General features: G+C 39.7%; 1 protein-coding gene across 1 annotated transcript in view; it reads left to right on the top strand.

Annotated features, from left to right (window-relative positions):
* Positions 1-22,139, top strand: part of LOC126252899 (SH3 domain-binding protein 5 homolog) — an 84,273-nt gene that overhangs the window by 15,229 nt on the left and 46,905 nt on the right. The window contains exons 3-7 of the mRNA XM_049953869.1: positions 2,629-2,806; positions 7,715-7,833; positions 7,913-7,996; positions 9,478-9,603; positions 20,826-21,059. Coding sequence (XP_049809826.1) covers positions 2,629-2,806; positions 7,715-7,833; positions 7,913-7,996; positions 9,478-9,603; positions 20,826-21,059 — 741 coding nt within the window. The remainder of the gene's footprint in view (positions 1-2,628; positions 2,807-7,714; positions 7,834-7,912; positions 7,997-9,477; positions 9,604-20,825; positions 21,060-22,139) is intronic.

Below are 22,139 nucleotides of genomic sequence, written 5' to 3' on the forward strand. Positions count from 1 at the left end.
AATTGCCTCTCGTGAAGATGCTATTAAAATACACTCGATACTGCCTGACCAATTATCAGCACCGATATTTAAGGAAATACTGTGTTATGCTTGGTTTGCTTCCAAATTATCGGCTGAAAGATAGGTTTTTGAAAATGTTACCGATGTTTGTTTTTCCATGGAAAACCTCGAAAGACCTTTCGTATGCGGAAACATAGCATTTACTCAGTGCAACTGGTGCCGTTTAACTTTGTTTTCCATGTTTTTACAAAAAATACCATCCTGCAACTTGTACTCGTCGGAAGCGACGATTAATTTTACATCTTTCAGAAGCCGCCTGTGCCGGTCAAAACTTGGAGGTAACAAGTCATTTCGGGCTCCTTCCAGGTACAAGGGATTTCTCAAAGCATGGACAATCGTACATTTTCAGTATCATTTTATGCTTTTGGTCGTTTACTAGCCTATAGTTATGAACATTATATTATTTGTGATAATAAAAATTTGTAGACTGCCAAATAACATTGTAAATTTAATAAAAGTTCATCTGATTACATTTATTTTTCCCATTATATCAATTGTAATATAAATAGTAAAGAAAATGACTGCTGAAAATAAAAAAAAAAAGAAAAGAAAAGAAAAAAAAAATCCTGACGAACGGGACTTGATTCAGCGATTAAGGGGCTTGAACGCTAACCACTCAGCTGCTGCCGCTTCATGGTAAAAATAGCCATGCGCAAGTGTATATTTGACAACCAAAATTATCTTGCAATTTTCTCAATAACGCTTGAGAAGTACGCGGTACTGCTTACACATTTTATTGTCCTCATGGAGTACTATGAGTGCACAAAGTTTGCAGTAAATTCGCATTCCAAATGTTGTGGCCTCTCCTTGTTAGATGAAAGAGTTGTGCATTAACACTTTAGAGACAAGCCGCTTAGAAGAATTTTGGGCATAGGAAACTGGCCATTTATGCCGTTATCTAAAACATTACTGGCACATAAGTGGTTGATGTATTTTCAAGAGTAATGCGTACTTAAAAAAGACTAAGCTGCAAGATTTATTCATAATTTATTTTAGTTCTTTGGTAGGCTATAAATTTAAAATAATGACAGCAGAAAGTATAATTATCCTTGCCATTTGTAACAGCAGCTGTTGCATCTGCTAATGTTTCTTTCAAAATTATTCAAGAAATTGACAACAGAACACAGCACCAGTCAAGGGAAAGGTAGCAAGACTTCCATACATTGTTCTTATACGCAGTGAGTCCAGTTTTCAACGAACTGATGACTCGTGTCAAGAAAATCGCAGACCGGCCCATGCTTGGGTGCAGTTCTTTTAACACAAAATTGTGGTCCAACATAACATTTGGGCTTGGTCTACAAAGTGTTAACAGAGAGATAAGTCATCATTAATAACAAATTTTAGTACTGAAAGTGGTCTATTACACAAGTTCCCAACACAAAACAGACACAGGTCTAAATTGTCTCTTGACTAGAGAGCACTAGTATTTGTACATAACATTTAATTTTCCAGAATGAGATAAAAATAGTTATATTAACAAGAAGGCCCCAGAATCTTCTAGGTCATGTGAAGATCAAATATAAATACTGTCTGAAGATGAGAATCAATCAAATCTAGTAATAGCTCTAACCACTACACTATACTGGACAACACAGAGACATAGTCCCTCCCAATCTTGTTGAACAAAGCATATATCATGTGATTGTTTAGTTGGCACTCAGCAGACAAAACTGAAATGAGTGTAGCCTAAACTACGTGCTCCAATTAGGAAGAGAGACAGCAAGAGTCAGAAGTGTGTGTCAGATACATAAAATCAGCCGAGAGTGATATTGATCCAAAGGAGCTGTTGTCATTGTACCCACTCCACATTCCACCCCTGTCAGATCATTCGGTGTCAGTGGGATCATGGAGGGTGAGGGGTCAACATAAATTCCCTCCTGCCCATTGTTCATGTTTTACACCTTGGAGTCGCAACTTCTCACTTAAGTAGATCCTGATTTGATACCACAATACAGCTGCACACTATCCCAGTCTTCCCAATTGAGATACTGGGAATCGAACTCATGTCCTCCACATGACTGGCAGACATGCACTGACCAGTCAGTTATGGAGGTGACGGAAGTAGTTACAACATAACAGGAAAATAACATCTTGATGTACAAGCTGTGCCACAACACACAGTTATTCAACTATAAACGAATGACTTATTCCAAACAGGCAAAGCTTTGGTGCATTGGCTGGCAGATTATTAATTACCTTCTCTATTCGTGAATTTATTTTTCGAAAAGATACATCTGTTGTCAGTATTTCTGTGTTAAAGTTCTCATTTCTGGGACGAAGCTCCTGCATTATGTTTGTCAGCATTGTCTTTTATTAATATGGCATGCCTTTTGTGAGGGGGAGGGAGAGCCACAGGAATAAGAACTCTGCATGAAACATGCACTGGATCTTTCTACAGTCCAGCAGTTTCGTTTGCATGTTTTGTCACAAGGACTGTCAGCAGTCTGCCTGGAATCATTGACATGGCATTATATCATGTTACTCCCTTCTGTTGATTACTATTTACACATTTTCCCACAACGGTGAATATGTTACATAAAGATAATACTCTTTTGGTTTCTATTACAGGAGGCCAACAACACATTCAGATTGCTACTCAATGATTCAACACGGCGCCTTAAACTCCTTTCCAAAAATTTAGGCTCATGCATTGAGCGTGCTCGTCCATACTATGAAGCTCTTGAAATTGCAAAGAAGGCACAGCTGGAGTGTCAAAAAGCTGCTGTCCAGTTCCAAAGAGCTAATGGTAAGGTAGTTGAGATTGTAATGTTCATTTACTGCATATTTTTCTTACAGGTTTCAGTGCTGGCAGGCCGATAGACACACAAACAAACACAAACATACACACAAAATTCAAGCTTTCGCAACAAACTGTTGCCTCATCAGGAAAGAGGGAAGGAGAGGGAAAGACGAAAGGATGTGGGTTTTAAGGGAGAGGGTAAGGAGTCATTCCAATCCCGGGAACGGAAAGACTTACCTTAGTGGGAAAAAAGGACAGGTATACATTCGCGCACACACACACACATATCCATCCACACTTATACAGACACAAGCCTGTGTCTGTATATGTGTGGATGGATATGTGTGTGTGTGTGTGTGTGTGTGTGTGTGTGTGTGTGTGTGTGTGTGTGTGTGTGTGCGAATGTATACCTGTCCTTTTTTCCCACTAAGGTAAGTCTTTCCGTTCCCGGGATTGGAATGACTCCTTACCCTCTCCCTTAAAACCCACATCCTTTCGTCTTTCCCTCTCCTTCCCTCTTTCCTGATGAGGCAACAGTTTGTTGCGAAAGCTTGAATTTTGTGTGTGTGTTTGTGTTTGTTTGTGTTTCTATCGACCTGCCAGCTCTTTCGTTCGGTAAGTCACATCATCTTTGTTTTTAGATATATTTTTCCCATGTGGAATGTTTCCCTCTATTAAATCAAGTATGTATATTTGCATGTATAAATTAATAATTTGAAGTCACATGTTAATTGAAACTGATGAAAAAACACTGTTGTAACAAAGAATTAGAGAAAGATTTATTTTTACTTTTTTACAAAAAAAAGTCTCCCTAGTGAGCATTTCTGAATTTTTCTAATTTTTGGAAGCTAAGTCTTCCCTGTGGGTGAAGGCATGTATGTGAGGACATGCATGCAAAGGTATAAGTTTCAAAACCAATTGTAGATAAAGCCTCATGATATATGAGCAGTTTATTGTTGTTTATACTGATGTTGTGGGGAGCAAAAGTACTCTTCACAAGAATGTGACTTGTATTAATATTGTAGTAGAGAGGCAAGTGTACATAAATAATTGCAAAAAATTTAGATAATACTAATGTATCTTTAGCTGTACTAAAAGAAGAAAATCATAAGCAAAAAAAATACAAAATAATAAAAAAACCATGAGTAAAAAAATTTAAAAAGAAAATCATAAGCAAAAAATATACAAAAGAAAAAACACGAATAAAAAAACAATATATAAGGCAAATATTAAAAAAATGTAAATCTTATTCTAGGAAATGAGTTTTACCTTCCTATTATTTTCAATCTGTATGTTGTATGTTAGAATATTTCTCATGTATGTTTTATACCATATATATTTGTCATGTCAAATAATTTCTTTACTTGAATTTTTTTGTGTATGGGATTGATGGGGAAGTATCATTGCAACAACAGCCAGTAACAAGTCCACAGATTCAAAGTCCAAATTTGGAAGAGGTTATCAGACTGCATCATTAATGTACTAATTGTGTAATACAGATCCATCACTGAGTGTGGTTGGGATTTTATTGTATATGTCCATAACAACAAAAGCCCTGGGGAGCAGTTGTAATGGATCTGGAAGATGTTAAACATTCCACGTGGGAAAAATATATCTAAAAACAAAGGTGATGTGACTTACCGAACGAAAGCGCTGGCAGGTCGATAGACACACAAACAAACACAAATATACACACAAAATTCAAGCTCCTCTTTCCCGATGAGGCAACAGTTTGTTGCGAAAGCTTGAATTTTGTGTGTATATTTGTGTTTGTTTGTGTGTCTATCGACCTGCCAGCACTTTTGTTTGGTAAGTCTCATCATCTTTATATATATATAGAGGGAAACATTCCACGTAGGAAAAATATATCTAAAAACAAAGATGATGTGACTTACCAAATGAAAGTGCTGGCAGGTCGACAGACACACAAACAAACACAAACATACACACAAAATTCAAGCTTTCGCAACAAACTGTTGCCTCATCAGGAAAGAGGGAAGGAGAGGGAAAGACGAAAGGATGTGGGTTTTGTGTGTATGTTTGTGTTTGTTTGTGTGTCTGTCGACCTGCCAGCACTTTCATTTGGTAAGTCACATCATCTTTGTTTATATATATATATATATATATATATATATATATATATATATATATATATATTGTAATTTGCCTTATTATATAATTTACTTATGTTTTTGAGAGTGAAAGCATATTGATTACTATTAGTAAATGTATCGAAGAATAGCAAAGAGACTGATTACAAGTGGAAGCTTGTGTGTTGTGTAAAATATCTTTAACACTGGAGTCGTCTTTGACTATAGTCAGTCGGCAGCTAACTCTTGGTGTGTGTTGACGGAAGAACAATGTGAAGGTCGCCGTCATAAATAATTTTGAATTATGTTACTATTTTTTTTGTATTAACCATGAAAAAGAAACTACATTTGAAGAAATGGTATTTGAAACACCAAAATGAGGCAAACACGTTGAACCACGTCTTTTCTGCAGCCGACAAAGATTCATTGTGGAATCATACTTAGACAACTGAAGCCAAGACTAATATCGCCTTGCAAACGTCTAACAGAAAAGGTACTGTCACGAAATATGGCAAATTTAAGTAAATAAAAAAAAATAGTGACCATATTTTCAACTTGTGTCTTAGCCGGGATACAATATTTCAACTGTGAGACATTAAAAAAAACTGAGGCTGAGCTATTGTAAACAAGTGACACAATCTCTTGATTACAGTGTCATGTTTTACACAATTATGCATTGCTACACACTGCCAAGCAAACGCAAGAATTGTTGGCATTAGTTCACATGGTATTAATTGAACATTTGCCCTGTAGACCTGTAGCGGCACTACTGTTTGGGATAGGAAAAGTCAGTTTTGGTGCAATATTTCGGAGCACACAAGTTACAGCCAGGTGCAGGCCTGTTAACAGTAAGTTACGCTACCAGTGGTTGCAAAGTAGAATGGAGGCCACAGGGCCTTAGACCAGCTGAAAAGAGTAAACACAGTGGTTTGCATGGCGCAAGTTACAGGCAGAAGGTGCCCACTGGCCTACCTAGGTGTTATGACTATGTGACTCGGAGTGGCACGTTAGCAAAACAGAGGCACACAGCTGCATATAAATAGATGCCAGTTCACTAACAAAGCATTCAAGTGTGACAGCTCTCCTGGACGGCAGGGCGTGTCGCACCACGGGCTACATACAGCTGCAGATGGAGTGCCAGCGTTCCAGTCCACGGCGGGTCACTGGTTCGACCTTCTGAGGCCAATGCGGGGCATTCAAGTGTGGCAGCTCTACTGGACGGCGGGACGTGTCACACCGCCGGCTACATACAGCAGCAGATGGGGCGCCAGCGTTCTGGTCCCCGGTGGATCGCTGGTTCAACCCTCTGAGGCCGACGCGGGGTCCATAGCCAGCCAGTGACGGGCCACACCGCGGCTCACTACTGCAGGCAGTCGTCTTGGCTCCCAACACACACACCAGAGACATCCAGGGCGAGGGCTGCAGATTCGGACGCCGGATCGCGGGTGCTCATTGTCGCTGCATTCTTAGTCACGCCAGTGAGGGGGTGCGCCGCAGGTCGCCTTGCAGCGGGCAGTGCTAAGGTGGCAGAGGCGAAGGCCGCTGAGTCGGCTGCTGGCGCATCCTGGCGATGACGCAACTCCGCTGCCATAGAAGGCCAACACACAGCAGTGCGTGCACAGGTCGCTGTGGCAGCCATTCTGCACCAAGCCGTTTCGCAGACAGCGAAGTGGTGTCCTCAGCATTGCAGGACACGGTGATGCAGACCGAGAGGAATGGGGGGCACTGTAGTTGGAAATAATAAATCACTTGGAAAGCTCGGACGAGTCTTAATACGGTTCCTTCTACCTCGTCCCGCTACATTTGGTGTTGCTGTTACATTTGGTGGCAGAAGTTGCCACTACAAGCCCATACTAAACTCCAAGTGATTTCCATTTCCTCATGAACGCGAAAAGAGTGCTTTTTCCATTGCTTTGATTCTGGTGATCACAATAGTGGAACATTGTGCAGTTAACTCATACAGCAGCAAGAGTCACATATTCTTTTCTAGAAACTTTAGTCCACAGTTGTGAAAATCGCTATGCTTGGAATAATTTTTGGTGGATAGGAATGTTTAAGGGAACTGTGTCACATTGTGAAGTTAGAACAACTTGCAAATATACAAGCACATTCAGTTCGGCCTTATTGACCTTAACGGTGAAAAATGTAAACCTGAACTCATTGTTTCAGTGCAGGCACAGAAGACTGATAAAAGCAAAGTTCTCTCTGAGAATGCAGAATTTGCCACCCAGAATTCCAATTTTTTTTTTGCTATTGTATATGTGTGGAAATAAATAATGACTTCAGTTCCAGAAGTTGTGATGTTTACAGTTATGCCTTTTCCATATGATGGTTGTATATTGCATTGCCTAATCATTATGACACTACATTTGGTTAATGTCCAGATCTGGTGCATTGCATTTTAGTAACTACTAAACCAAGTGAGGTAAAAACTGATGGCGACCAAATAGGGCACACAGAAGAGTTTTATCACTTCAGTGGGGACCCTAAGCCTTAAATTGTCTCTTCAAATGGTCATATGGTCTTGCCTCAGCCAGTGACGCAAAATATTCCCATAAGCTCCATGGGCAAGTTCATAAGTTTTGCCATAGTCTCACCTCATTGGATGTATAACAACCAATAATCTTATACATTCTTTTTTTAATAGTCATAGATCAGCATTTGGTTTTCATATTAGTAACCAGTTGTGACCACTGATTTCGATAAGTATTCCTGTATCCGGTGGCAAATTGCTTATAATGTATTGCATTACAGGCATCTACCAACTATTTATAGTCTTTCACTTATGTGGGTTGTATCTAATTGCCTTGTTATGGTTTGGCAGAAATACACCAAGCTGCGAAAGAAACGGTGGCACTTGCCGAACAGAGGTTTCTGAGTAAACAGCATGAATGGCAGTTTGATAATGCTTGGCAAGAGATGTTGAATCATGCAACTATCAAGGTAAAAATAAATAAATATATTTTTTGTATGTGACTTTAATCAGGAATATTACAGGCAAGCATTCTCTAATATTTTGTAGGTTATGGAGGCAGAAACACAAAAAGCAGAGAGTGGCCGTGAACACCAGAGGAGGGCAGCACTCTTTAATGCAGCAGAACAGAAGGTGAGAAGTCAGGGAAGAGAAAAGAAAGAAAAATTATTTTCTTGTCATAAAATTTTGTGCACAATGTAAAGAAATTTTGGTAGCTGTGAAATTTTCCTGAAAGTTATAAGAGTGAATGATACATAGGCAGTCGAAGTCCCATGATAGGTCAGAGAAGTGTAATACATAATGGTGGTGTTATTGGCATGAAATCATAGGCAGTACTCGGTACAAGGATACTTGACTTGTAACAGCCAGACATTATTATTTAGTCATAGGATCATTTACAAAATCAATCATGTAGTTGCAAAACTGTGCTTGGGAATTGGAAACAAGGCTGAAGGTGTCTCAGTGCCTTGTTTTGCACTTTCACAATTTTGACAGGAGGCAATGTCTGCTTGTCCCAAACTCTATGAAAGAAGACCATTTGATTATCTTGAATAATGCTTGGCACCCACTCACCAGTGAAGTATGACAACTTAATTAGAAAACTGTCTTTCTCCGGCATGCATCAAACAATATTTGTGGTAGTAACTGTATACATCTAATGATTGTTGTGTTTCTTCTGTAAAATTCTTTGCTACATACAGTTCATTGGGAGTGATCTCAGTAGTCAGCAATTTTACCACTGCAGTCAGGCATCATATTAAATTCTGAAATCAGTAATATTTTGTTGGGAATAGTAGAGAAGGGGAAGACTGAATGGGAAAAGGAGAAAAAATAATAAAGGAAAATATATTGAAAACAGAAGCCAAAGTTGACAGATGGGATACAGAATGTAATGTGAAAAGGTGAATCAAAGAAGGCTGTGTAAATGAAAAGAGAAACAAAGAAACATGAAACTAATGGAAATGGAGATAGAGTGAATGCCAAAGGTAAAATGAATATTGGAGAACAAGTTTCCATCCATGGAGTTTTGAAGAACTGCTGTAGTAATCAAGTTAAATGGCATGGTGGTTAGGGCACTGGACTCAGTCATAAGGAGCAGGGCTAAAATGTGTCCAACCATGAAGATTTTGGTCACATGTTCACCCTCCAGCACAGCAGCAGTGTACCCAATATGTCTGTGTAGAGAATAAAGTCTGTATACATGTTTGAGAAAGTGTTCTATATGTTTGTGTAGTGTGTATCTGAGGCAGAACATGGAAACCAACCTGGTATTCACTCAGTGGGATGTGGGAAAACCACTTGAAACACAAACCGAGGCTGATCTGCACATCAACCCATTATATGTATTCCCTACATATTCTCTGCCTCATCCTTACCATGACTATATATGTTGAGAAAGTGGGACTGTAATGTGTAATAGGATGCATAAGGGCATGTTTATTATGGAGCAACACACACATATGTCGGAATCATAGGGTTGGGAGGCAAGTTCTGAGGTGTCATACTAACTAACAAGCATATTATGGAAGTTCTAACTTCATAATCTTTCCCATTGCTTGTGTAGTATGTGTTAATTAAAATCTATTGTGAATTTCTGCATTCTTTTCTTATAGGTCCAAGAACTAGAACAAAGGCTGAGAAGAAGCATTACTCGTTCAAGGCCATATTTTGAAGAAAAAACTTTATGCCAGGAGCAGTTGGCCACTCAAAAGTGTCGTGTGGAGAATTTACAAAAAGCAGTAAGTAGATTAACTACTTCACATATTCTTATTCATTGTCGTCTACATTTTATTAGGTTTCCGATTTAGATATATGAAGGAGATAGGTTCCAAAAATAAATGTAATGGACATCAAAAATGTAATGTGATAAAGAACTAATGTACTCTGTGGAGTTTAATGGTTACAAACAAATTTGTTGAATAGGACAGCAGGTGAAACAGACAAAAATTTCAAGATATGATCACAAGAGATGTGATTGTAAGAAGGTCACTTCAGTTAAGATAACAAAGATAGAATTATATCCTAAATCTTACATGAAACAAATAACTGTCATAAGTTGCTAGAGGTGGGCTGGTATGAGCATTGGAAGTCTTGTATTTATATTAGATAATTGCTTTTTCACAGGCAGTGGCCTAATCTTGACTTTTTCTCCACTCTTCATGTGGCATTGCTCTGTAGTAGTCTGCATTCTAGTTGAAAAAGCTGACAATAGTACTAACACTTCATTTTTGTACGGGGCAAGTGAGATAGGTTTGTGAACAGTTCATCTTTCAGCGGTCTAGGTTTAAATAGTTATCTTAAAATATTTACAATAAATACTAAAGCTACTTATGATTTATGGATATTGAACTTACAGTGTTGAATTACCTTTTATGTATGTATATCTGCCAGTGGTGTGTACTGAACTTCCATAAAAGTAAGCATTTATAATAGAATTATATTTTTGATGACACTATTGATCACCCAATCATCAAACACTGACCTCAACTGCCAGAGGAGACCTTTTCCAATTAATAACAGAGCTAAGTTTGTAAACTGTTCTTGAACGTGTGAACTACATTCATAGTTCTATCATTTTTGTGGCTGAAAAGATTTCCTTTAGTTACCAATTCATCCATATGTTGAAACATGAATATTTCAGATCCATCACATTTGGCGGTCAACATTTCTTCAGACTCATTCATTTTTGTTAAACATTAGGCAGTGTTGTAAGCTCTGGCTTGCAATATGTCAAATAAAGCACTAGTGAGGAGAAAACATCTGAAAACATATGTATGGCAAAATTTAAATTGACATCTTGGGCAATGCTTTCAAATCCATGAGCAGCAGTATAGGTTTCTTCGTTCTGCTTATCTGGATCTATCATCTTCTTGAAAAGTGAAACCAGCAGACTGCAATAAAGTATAAGGTTGTCAGCAGATGAGAGACAGAATTCCAGAGTGTAGCAGTCACTTTAGGCAGTTGTTTCTATACTTCTTCATCTAGAGCACAGGTTCTTTATGTTGTCTTGGAAGAAAAAGTAGGAAGACCATTCATAGTAAAGAAAAAAATTCTGCATTCTTTGGTTTTCAACAGAGCTTGCGATAAAACTGAATTCAGTCGATGGGTAATACAGTGAACAAACATTACAGTGGAAAATATGTTTACCTCTCTTGATTGCATTCCATTCAAATGACCAGCCAACTGCAGCTCCATCATAATTCTGAACATGTTCATGAATTTTAGGAACTTTTCATGTATGTGACTAACACCTATGACATAGCATAGTACTGAGGAGAACTACAAGAAATTACACACATTAGTTGCTTCATCAAGAATAACGGAGATAAAATTGGATTCATTTCTCTCCTTCCTTATTTTATTTATGGGTGTATTTCAAACAGAAGTGGTCAAGTTATTCTGTATAAGATTTGACATTCCTATAAATACAGAACAGTATACTAAGTGATGTTTCAGCTTTTTGTCATATTAACTGAGAAAATGTGTGACTTCAACGTAATTGCATTTATTCAGATTTTGCATATTAGGGCATTCTGACAGCCACTTGTTGCCATTGTAAAGTTAAGTATTGAAATGCCGTATTCAAGATTTCTAGTAATAGTGCATGACTCAGTCATAGGTCTATCCAGTTGTATTGTGGTTTCCTCCTCTTGGAAATTGCAGGCAGCAAAGTTATACACCAAATCCGCACATTCTCACTGGTGCCACTGTGCTTGGATCTGTGAGATTTCGCCACTCAGCAGTACAAGATGCAATGGGCTTGGTTACTTACCTTCCCACCAAGAGCAGAAAATCTATTCGATGGTTATCATAAAATTTTAAGATTGTTTATGGTTTCCAAATTATGTAAAACTACATACTTACCTCTTAGAGGAGTTGCATACACACGCAATGGAGAAGACTACTAAACATTTAAGCTTTTGGGCAAAAAATCTCTTTCTTCCAAAATAGAAATGCGCACACACACACACACACACACACACACACACACTGTTCTAAAAATGTGAACTATATGAAATCACTTCTGTTGATAGTAATTCACTTCGGTAGAGGTTAAAGTACCAGTGAGAGGAAAAGAACAAGATTGCTGTGTGCATGTATAACAAATTAAGCACACAGGCTCATGGGATAAAGTTGCAGAAAAGTGCAGGTTCATGATTTAAAATGCTTAATCGCCCAGTAAAATGTCGAAGGGACTTCAACAAAATGGTATGTTGTGCTTTGTCTTCCAACAAATACAGTTCAACATTTTATTGAGAAATTAAATTTTGTAAATCATTTCACTGGCACATTTGTACCACTGAGTCACTTAGGATGACCATATAGAAGGATTAATAAATGCACATAAATGTATATTAATCAGTTGTGGAAGCACAGCATGATCAAATATTACCTCCCTTCCAAGTGTTTGAGTGTGGTAAAGCATATATGTCATGAGTCACTTCTTCTGTGTGACAAATGATGAACATTCACCATAAATAAGGATCTAGGCTAAAAGATTTTATAAAGTCAGTGCAGTCACAGGACCCAAAAGTATCATGCATTTATTAGTATGAGCAAAGCCGAAGGTAAGGCAAAAATTATTTCTGATCTTAAGGATTTTGATGTTCATAAAATTCAAGTGGGTCCAGATGTTGCAGCTGAACAGATTACAGGACTTGTTGATTGTGCCTATGACAACAAATGGGGAATGGCTTCTCTGCTACCAAGAGGTGAAGAAGGAGAAGTAAACTTTTACTTGTACATCCTTGTGGACCGGCTCTTCCTTTTTCGTAACCAAGAAGACCAGATAAATCGGCTACAATAAAAAACTTTGTTGTTGTTGTTGTTGTTGTTGTTGTTGTTGTGGTCTTCAGTCCATAGACTGGTTTGATGCAGCTCTCCATGCTAATCTATCCTGTGCAAGCTGTTTCATATCCCAGTACCTACTGCAACCTACATCCTTCTGAATCTGCTTAGTGTATTCATCTCTTGGTCTCCCTCTACAATTTTTACTCTCCACGCTGCCCTCCAATGCTAAATTGGTGATCCCTTGATGATGCCTCAGAACGTGTCCTACCAACCGATCCCTTCTTCTAGTCCAGTTGTGCCACAAACTCCTCTTCCCCCCAATTCTATTCAATACCTCCTCATTAGTTATGTGATCTACCCATCTAATCTTCAGCATTCTTCTGTAGCACCACATTTCGAAAGCTTCTATTCTCTTCTTGTCCAAACTATTTATCGTCCATGTTTCACTTCCATACATGGCTACACTCCATACAAATACTTTCAGAAACGACTTCCTGACACTTAAATCTATACTTGATGTTAACAAATTTGTCTTCTTCAGAAACGCTTTCCTTGCCATTACCAGTCTACATTTTATATCCTCTCTACTTCGACCATCATCAGTTATTTTGCTCCCCAAATAGCAAAACTCCTTTACTGCTTTGTCTCATTTCCTAATCTAATTCCCGCAGCATCACCCAAGTTAACTCGACTACATTCCATTATCTTGATGTTCATCTTATATCCTCCTTTCAAGACACTGTCCATTCCATTCAACTGCTCTTCCAAGTCCTTTGCTGTCTCTGACAGAATTACAATGTCATCGGCGAACCTCAACGTTTTTATTTCTTCTCCATGGATTTTAATTCCTACTCCGAATTTTTCTTTTGTTTCCTTTACTGCTTGCTCAATATACAGATTGAATAACATCAGGGAGAGGCTACAACCCTGTCTCACTCCCTTCCCAACCACTGCTTCCCTTTCATGTGCCTCGACTCTTATAACTGCCATCTGCTTTCTGTACAGATTGTAAATAGCCTTTCGCTCCCTGTATTTTACCCCTCCCACCTTCAAAATTTGAAAGAGAGTATTCCAGTCAACATTGTCGAAAGCTTTCTCTAAGTCTACAAATGCTAGAAACGTAGGTTTGCCTTTTCTTAATCTAGCTTCTAAGATAAGTCGTAAATTAAATCACACAATTGCCGCTGGAAGAACATATAGACTGTCAGATGAAGAGTTGCGAAAAACCTTGGATTACATTAGAAAAGAACATGTTGTTTTGCCAATGTGTCATCATTCCTTTGGAGAACTAGATTATGTAATCTGAAAGAAAACTGCAATACATAATCTTAGAGTCTAATAAGGTTGTTAGTGGATCACTGTAACGTCTTTATTGTTGAAAGTGCATAAAATTATTTTCTTTTCAAAGCACTCAAATAACAAACTGTTAAATAATGATAGCTGTATCATTGTATAATAATATTGATTAATATTAATGTATTTGTAACTTGAAGGTTAAGTAAATTATTCATAGTCTTTTTGCAGAATGTGTTGTTATGGTGCATGTTAAAATATCTTCACAGTTAACATAGGAAAGCCAAATGTGAATTTAAATTTAAGTGTGTGATTCTACTAATGTAATAAATTGTCATGACATAAAAAATAATGATTTGACAGCCTTATTTGGTATATCTTAGTAACAAGTGCAGAGCCCTACAAACTATGCACTAGCTGCTGTGCTTATCACTAAAATAAAACTTATTTCAGTGCATTCCCGCTGGAACACCACATGAAACTTTGGCACACTTGTTAATAAATAATGTAGGACTAACATGCGTTTTTCCAAAATAAAAAAAAATCAGATTTTGATATTTTCAAAATTAAAAAATAATCTAACAAGAGAAAATTTGGCATTGTTATGGATATTGCCAGTTGGCACACACTTGTAAAGTTTATAACAAACTGAATAAAAATTATACAAATTTTAGGCCTGTAAATCAAATAGTTTTTTAGATATGGTGATTTTAAGATTTAATATCCTAACATGAATGGCATAATTTTGGAGGTTTTAAAAATTATTACTCAAAAATGAAAGGTCCAAAACAATTTTAATATGGGATTTTTCATAAAAATAACTACTACCAGAGATGTACAGAAAATTATCTTAATCTGAAATGTTAAGAACCAAACCATTGGTTAAGTTCAAATGGAGTGACCAGTAGGAAGAATCCAGATAGCGCACACCGTGCGTTTAAATGAAGCACATCGTGTTGGGCAGCATGTTTAGCAACTGGGTGGTCCAGCTGTCTCTTGGCCAAAGTTTGTCAGTGGCGTTCATGCAGCCAGACGCACACTTGTTAGTTGTTATGCCTTCTTAGAAAGAAGCAGCATGTTTACAGTTTAGTTTCCAGATTACATGGCTGCTTTCGCAGGTAGCCCTGCCTTTGTTGGGGAAGTATATGCCTGTGACAGGATTGGAGTATGTGGTAGAGGGAGCCTGTTTGGGTCAGGTCTTGTATCTGGTTCTATTGCAGGAATGTGAGCTATGAGACAAGTGATGGGCAAGGATATTGCATGGATTTGGTGGGTGGCAAAGTACTACCGTAGGAGGGGAGGGGGGGGATATGCTTATTTCAGGGCATGATGAGAGAGAGTCGAAACTCTGGCAGGGAATGTGATTCAGTTCTGGCTGATACCGAGTCACAAGAGGAGTACTCTCTTACCCAACAGTGGTTATGTGGGAGATGGCAGGTGACTGTAGAGACAAGGCACGGGAGAGCTGTTTCTGGATAAGGTTGGGAGGGTAATGAAGGCCTCAGTGAGACCCTTGGCACATTTGGAGAGGGATTGCTCATCACTAGAAATAACGATGATCTCAGGTGGCTAGACTTTATAATGGTACTTGTTGGTGTGGAATGGGTGGCAAACTGTTGATGTAGAGGTATTGTTGGTAGGTTTGGTGCGGACGGAAGTACTAATGTAGCCATCCTTGAGGTGGATGGCACCATTGAGGATGGTAGATTGTCAGTTTGAGGAGGACCAGGTGAAGCAGATGGGTAGGAGGTGTTGAGGTTCTGTAGTAAAATAGAGGAGGTGTCCTCACCCTCGGTCCAGATCACAAAGATGCCAACAGGGAATCTGAACCAGTTGAGGGGTTTGGGATTGTGGGTGGTTAGGAAGGACTTCTCTAGGTGGCATAGAAAGTTGCCACATGAGTGCCCAGTGTAATGTTATATAGCTTTACATAGAAGTGTCTCACAACTAACTCTTATCACCGAGCGAGGTGGCGCAGTGGTTAGCCCACTGGCCTCGCATTCGGGAGGACGACAGTTCAATCCCGTCTCCATCCATCCTGATTTAGGTTTTCCGTGATTTCCCTAAATCGTTTCAGGCAAATGCCGGGATGGTTCCTTTGAAAGGGCACGGCCGATTTCCTTCCCAATCCTTCCCTAACCCGAGCTTGCGCTCCGTCTCTTAATGACCTCGTTGTCAACGGGATGTTAAACACTAACCACCACCACCACCACCACCAACTAACTCTTATCAATATGTATAACTTCAGTATACAACTCTCAAATGCTGACTGATTGGGTAAGACATAAGGTACATGAGGCAATTTTTTTTAAAGAGATGGGGCCCCTCCACACCCGCACCAAAGTGGTGACCAAACCAAAAGTTCTACTGTCACCTCCGTAAACATGTTAGTTGTCTAGTAAGTGGATCACAGGATGCTGGACTGTGATGTTGTCCGTGCGTCTGGGTAAGGCTACGCATTAACACGGTCCATCAGGTGATAGATAGTGGACGAAACGCGAATGAGGGTAGCGATTTGAAGAGCAGAGGGAAAAAAGTGCCATGGCTCGTGCCGTGGGAAAAAAACCTCTGCGATAGTGGGATGGGTAGTAAGAGCAGTAGTGGCTTACTAGCTGCGATAGCTCATGCAAGGTTGGATTTGGCATCATTACCATGACAAGCGATGGCGATGTGTCCCAGTTGCTGCAGCTGCTACATTCCTGGAACAATCAAGATCGTTATACAGTAGTGGGAGATCGGCCATAGATCATCTCACTGTGTGGGGGATGTGTGGAGCTTGTTTGCATGCAGTGTACGGTACGGCTTCCCTGTGTGGTGCCAGTTATTCGACAGTGTATTTCAGCTGGATATCCAGTAATGGCGTCTGATTAACAGGGGCTCGCCTGTGCCGTTATGTTTGCGTATGCTTGGCCATAGATGTTATGTCCTTACAAGTATGTCTTTTGGTCTTTTATGTTTCCATCTATGGTTGTGGTTGTAGTTCCCCAGATTCAGAATAAACGGGTTCTGCGAATGTCTGGAGTTTCTGTATAGTCTTGTGGTGAGTTTGTGGATTACCTCCGTGAGAGTCTCAAGTCGGTATTCCCGGTGAAGGTCTGCGATGCGTGTGTATCGTGGAGCATTGCTTATGATTTTGAGTACTTTGTTTTGTATGAGCTGCAGACGGCGCAGGCGTGTACGCGCAGCGTATCCCCAGACAGGAGCTGCGTACGTCATCAGGGGTCAGATACATGTCATGTACATGGACCTCGACACCCTTCTGTTCAGTGTGCTACGCCTGTTGAGCATAGGATAGAGCTGTTTGAGCCTCGCACTAGCTCGGTTGGTCATGTGTTTTATGTGGTCCCCCCAGAGTAATTTCCGGTCCAGCCAGTCACTGAGGTATTTGACTTTCTCGCAGAAACGTATTGGACGTGCATGTAGAGTTATTGGTCTGCAGTAGCGGTGTTTGCACAGTTGCTTCGGTCTTCTAGTGAACAGAACGGCTTAGCACTTGTCGACGTTTACTCTAACACGCCATTTCTCCAACCAAGGCTCGGCCACTCTGAGTGCAGTCTGTAGGCGTGATGTAATGTTTGATGGTTTCCAATCTTGCGCAAGGATGGCTGTGTCATCCGCGTAGATTGCCATCATTGTGTTGTGTGTGGTTGGGAGATCGTTTATGTAGAGGTTAAACAGTAGGGGCCCTAGGATGCTTCCCTGGGGTACTCCCGCGTGTATACAGTGTCGTGTTGATTGTTTTCCCTGCACGTCAGTGTTGAAACTCCTGTCTGTGAGGTATGAGTGTATTAGACGCAGCAGCCCGTCGGGGAATCCCGCGTCGCTGAGTTTGCGGATGAGGCCGTTGTGCCATAGACGGTTGAAAGCCTTTTCGATGTCCAGGAACACTGCCCCTGTAGCTTTGTTTATGTTGAAGCCAACGACCCGTAGGAGTTGTTGTGTTGTGGAGTGGTGATTCCTGAAGCCGAATTGCTCCGGTCTCAGGATGTCATTTGTTATGCAGTGCCTAGTGATGCGTTTGAGAATCACCTTCTCAACAATCTTACTGAGCGAGCTCAGAAGGCTGATGGGTCGGTAATTTTGTGGGAGGCTGTGGTCTTTCCCCGGCTTCCTGATCATCAGGACCTTGGCCGTCTTCCAAAAGGCGGGGAAGTGTTGGTGTTTTAGTATGGCATTCGTTATGTGTGTTAGGTACTCAGTTGCTTTATCCGTGAACTCCTGGAGGACACGGTTTTGAATGCCATCATGACCAGGGGCTTTCCTAGCAGAGGAATGCATTATAGCCCAGGAGACTTCGGCTGTGCTAGCATGTCGAATGTCGTCGCGCGATGGTTGGGCTAGAATGCATGTAACCTCTTGGTCAGTAGCAAGTGTGAACACTGGATCTGATGGTACCAGGTTCGGTGTGAATGATGCTGCGAGTGTTCGAGTCATTAGTTCTGCTTTCTCTTCTGCTGAGTATGCAGGTCCGTCAGGCCCTTGAAGCGTTGGGGTGTATATTTTCTCCCTGGTGAAGTGTTGGGCTAGTTGCTACACCCCAGGTCGTGCGGAGTCCAGCCCTTCGAGTTTTTGATTCCACTGTTGTGTTCTATGTGTTTGTATTTTATCGTGTATGATGCCCTGTAGTCTGTTAATGTGCCGTTTGAAGTACGGACGCCTGGTGTGCTGCCATTGATGTAAATTATAAATTAAATTATTTTCTAAGTAAATTTCTCTCTGCCTTTAACAGCAAGAACATGTAAAATATGGCACCAGTGATGTATCAAAGAAACCTTTGATAAAAGAAGAGGCTTCAAAATTATTACAATAGTAGTGTGAGAGGACTGTAAAAATTGTCTGAAGAAGCACAGACGTGCAGTTGCGTTCATCATCATCATCGCATAGATGATGCTGTTCTTTAGTGAGAAGAGTTATAAGAAAATAAAAAGCTTACATGTCTTGTCGAAGATTAATAATCCCCCCCCCCCACACACACACACACACATACACGGGGGGGGGGGGGGGGGGAGGAGGATATGTATGTATCTCCCTGCCCCACAACCTCCTGACACCGTGCCTGTGGGCATTCTAGTCCCTGCACATGGTTACCATCCCATGTGCTAGCTGCATTCTGGTCTGAGCTGCCGGAATTGGTGGTCGTGTGTGTGAGGTGTGCTTGTTTGTGTGAATGAATGGTGTGTGTTTCTCTTTTTTCTGATGAAGGCTGCGGCTGAAAGCTTATGTGTAAGTGTTCTTTAATTGTGCCTGTCTGCAACTTATCATGTTATCTATACAGTAAGTAGCAGTCTGTCTTTCCCTACATTGTTGTACATACTTATAAACTTTGTTAAGACAGGTTATTTTTAATTAGCATGTTGGTTGATCTGCTTCAGTTGGTAATGGTTTGTGAATATATATTCACTTTTTAAGCTAAATTGATTGTAGTAAACAGTGGGAGAAAGCCATTTACCAAATCGAACAATTATTTTTGTGTAGAGACAGAAATAGAAAATATTGCTTTGATTTTTTTTCTCCACCACATTACATGCTAGTAATTAAAAAGCTGTAAATTCATAAGTTTGTTCAGTCTTTATGATGCTGTGACTCACTTTGATAATATCCCTGTTGAGAAGCAGATCGTCTTCTGTTTAATTTCTTCATGCTGCCTTGTGCTTTCACTCAAAATTGTGTGAATATTTTGATCTGTTTAGAGATCAGACACTAAATATCACATAGACACACATGCCTACAAACACAAATGGGCAGTTGTCAAGAGAAATAGATGCATAGAGACATATGTACTTATTTTTAGTATAGGTTTCATACTATTTTTTTATTTGTTGGTCCATAATGTCGTCTTGAAAAGATTCTCTGATGTTAATCTTATGTCAAGTGAAAATAGCAAAATCTATTCACCAGACAGCAGCTGACATGAGCACAAACTGTTTTCTGCTAATTTAATGATACTGTGTGACACCTCTAAGATCCATCTCGTCATGTTCTACGGCCTTCCGTGAACCATTCTGCACACGTCCATTGCGCACTTCGTCCCACAAAAGCAGCGATTACCTGGATGGATGCATCACATTCTCTCATGACAATAATGTGCTCTCTTTCAAACTCGCTGATCTGACAGTACAGTTCATGCATACATCTGCTCAAGTCACACCGATCCATTACCTTCGGTTTACAGTGACAAGAGAGCTGCAGACACATTTCATCAGTAGGTGGTGTTTCCATCCTCACATGTTATGCCATCGAAAATTCATGCTGCAACGATCAATCTATCTGCATCCCCTAGAGACTTTCAAACAGCATATTCCCCGGGAAAACATGTGAAAACACATCAGCTAATAGTATTTCAACAATGTAAAATTAACAATTACATCAGTTTTGTTTCTCTGGCCTTCTTATGAAAAGGTGACTATGTTTGTAAGGATTTAGGTTGAGATTGAATTGGAAATGTAATTAGTTTGTGTATAATGTGTTCTGGAATCTTTTCCCTTCATTACTCTCATAGAAGGTGTTATCATTCTAATGGTAAAGAAAGCCAGTGGCGTAGGCTCAATCCTCAGGTGACCCTAGGATTATATTCTTTCACTTACTGCTTGTTTCACCTCTGGCAATGGCTTATTAATGTGAAAAATGCCAAATTGCACCATATTTGGTAGTCAACATTAATGTATAGACCCTCCTATATCTGGTTGGGTAAGTCAGTTTAAATGTTAGTGAAAGATAAGGGTGCACCACCCTCAATAGGATCATGCCCAATAAAGCACTGCGATGTTCAGAACAACTTTTCAGTTTATAACAGCTTCATATTTTCATGAATATTTACAGTAGATATTTGTATACTTCTCCCATTAAAGTAATTTTTAAAAATTCATTCACTTTGTAGGTGGCTGCAGCAAAGCAGTCTTATGCAGACACATTACGCAACTTGGAACGCATCTCAGAGGAAATCCACTGCAAGAGAGCAGGCACTGCGCTTGGCTTACGTGAACCTGGTGTCGGTGCTGAGTTAGTCCCATTGCCGGGGTATGAAGTAGAATTGGACCGCTGCGACCGTCGTTCTGTCGGCAGTATTTCTGCTGGTGATGATAGTGAGCCACTTGATGAACAGGAATATGAGGTGAGTCACGTAAAGAAATATAATGCTTACAAGCCTCATAAATGGTATATTGTAGGGAATGTCCAGTCTTTCTGCCTCATTGTAATTTTGCAATTTTCTCCCATGAATTTTGCTTTTGATAAGATTTATATTAAACATTTATCCTATGCAAGTATGCTCTGTAGGTTCTGCTTACCCGCTGTGTTATGTGAGTACACTGAGTGATTGTGTATGGCCACTGAATTAAAACCAATTGAGTTTTATTAGATAATGTAGGATTACATTATAGATGGCAGTTGTACATGTTATGTAAGTCATGTCAAGCGTATCAAAAACAGAAAAGTTTAGGATCACTTATTTTCTGAGGAGCAGCCATTTTGATCATACGCTCTAACACCATTGGTTACAAAGAACAGTATATACAAATTCTCATTTGAACTGCAAAATTCATTTTCAACCAGAGAGTTTTCAGTTTTTTTGGAAAGTTAGTGTCATGTAGGTTTTTGGGTCAAATTATTAGTAACTTGATACACAAGGACTAAGGTCCTTTTTCAATTATTGCCAGTATGTTTGAGATCTCATTCTTCCTCTGTGTGTTGTCATTGTGTACCCTAATAGTAGTAATCCACTCTGAACTATCTTTTGTGATATACAGGATGTTAAATAAAGGTATTCCATGGACCAAAACATGACAACAATTTCCAGTAAACATGGGCTCTAAAATGCATTCCTTAAGAGTTATGAGCACTTGTTCTTTGATACTATGAAACTGAACTCTTCTACTGAACAAATGCTCGGAGATGTTGAAGTATGCATTTTAGAGCCCATGTCTACTGGACAATGTTGTCTTGTTTTAGTCCGTACTAACACCTCTCAAAGAAGGGAACATTTATTTTTGACAGCACATACAGGGTGTTCCACCTAAATTTTTCACCACCAATATCTGTGGATTGAGGTCCAGCGACCGTGCTGGAATTCACTGAATGGGACTAGGTAAGGTGCATCTCAGGAACCACTCATATCGTCACCTGTCAAGAGTAGCATGAATGAAATACCACACCATACATTGACACTCCACTGACATTGATGTTCAGAACGGAA

The sequence above is a fragment of the Schistocerca nitens genome, chromosome 4 (genome assembly GCF_023898315.1).
Source record: "Schistocerca nitens isolate TAMUIC-IGC-003100 chromosome 4, iqSchNite1.1, whole genome shotgun sequence".
Classification (NCBI taxonomy): Eukaryota; Metazoa; Arthropoda; class Insecta; order Orthoptera; family Acrididae; genus Schistocerca; species Schistocerca nitens.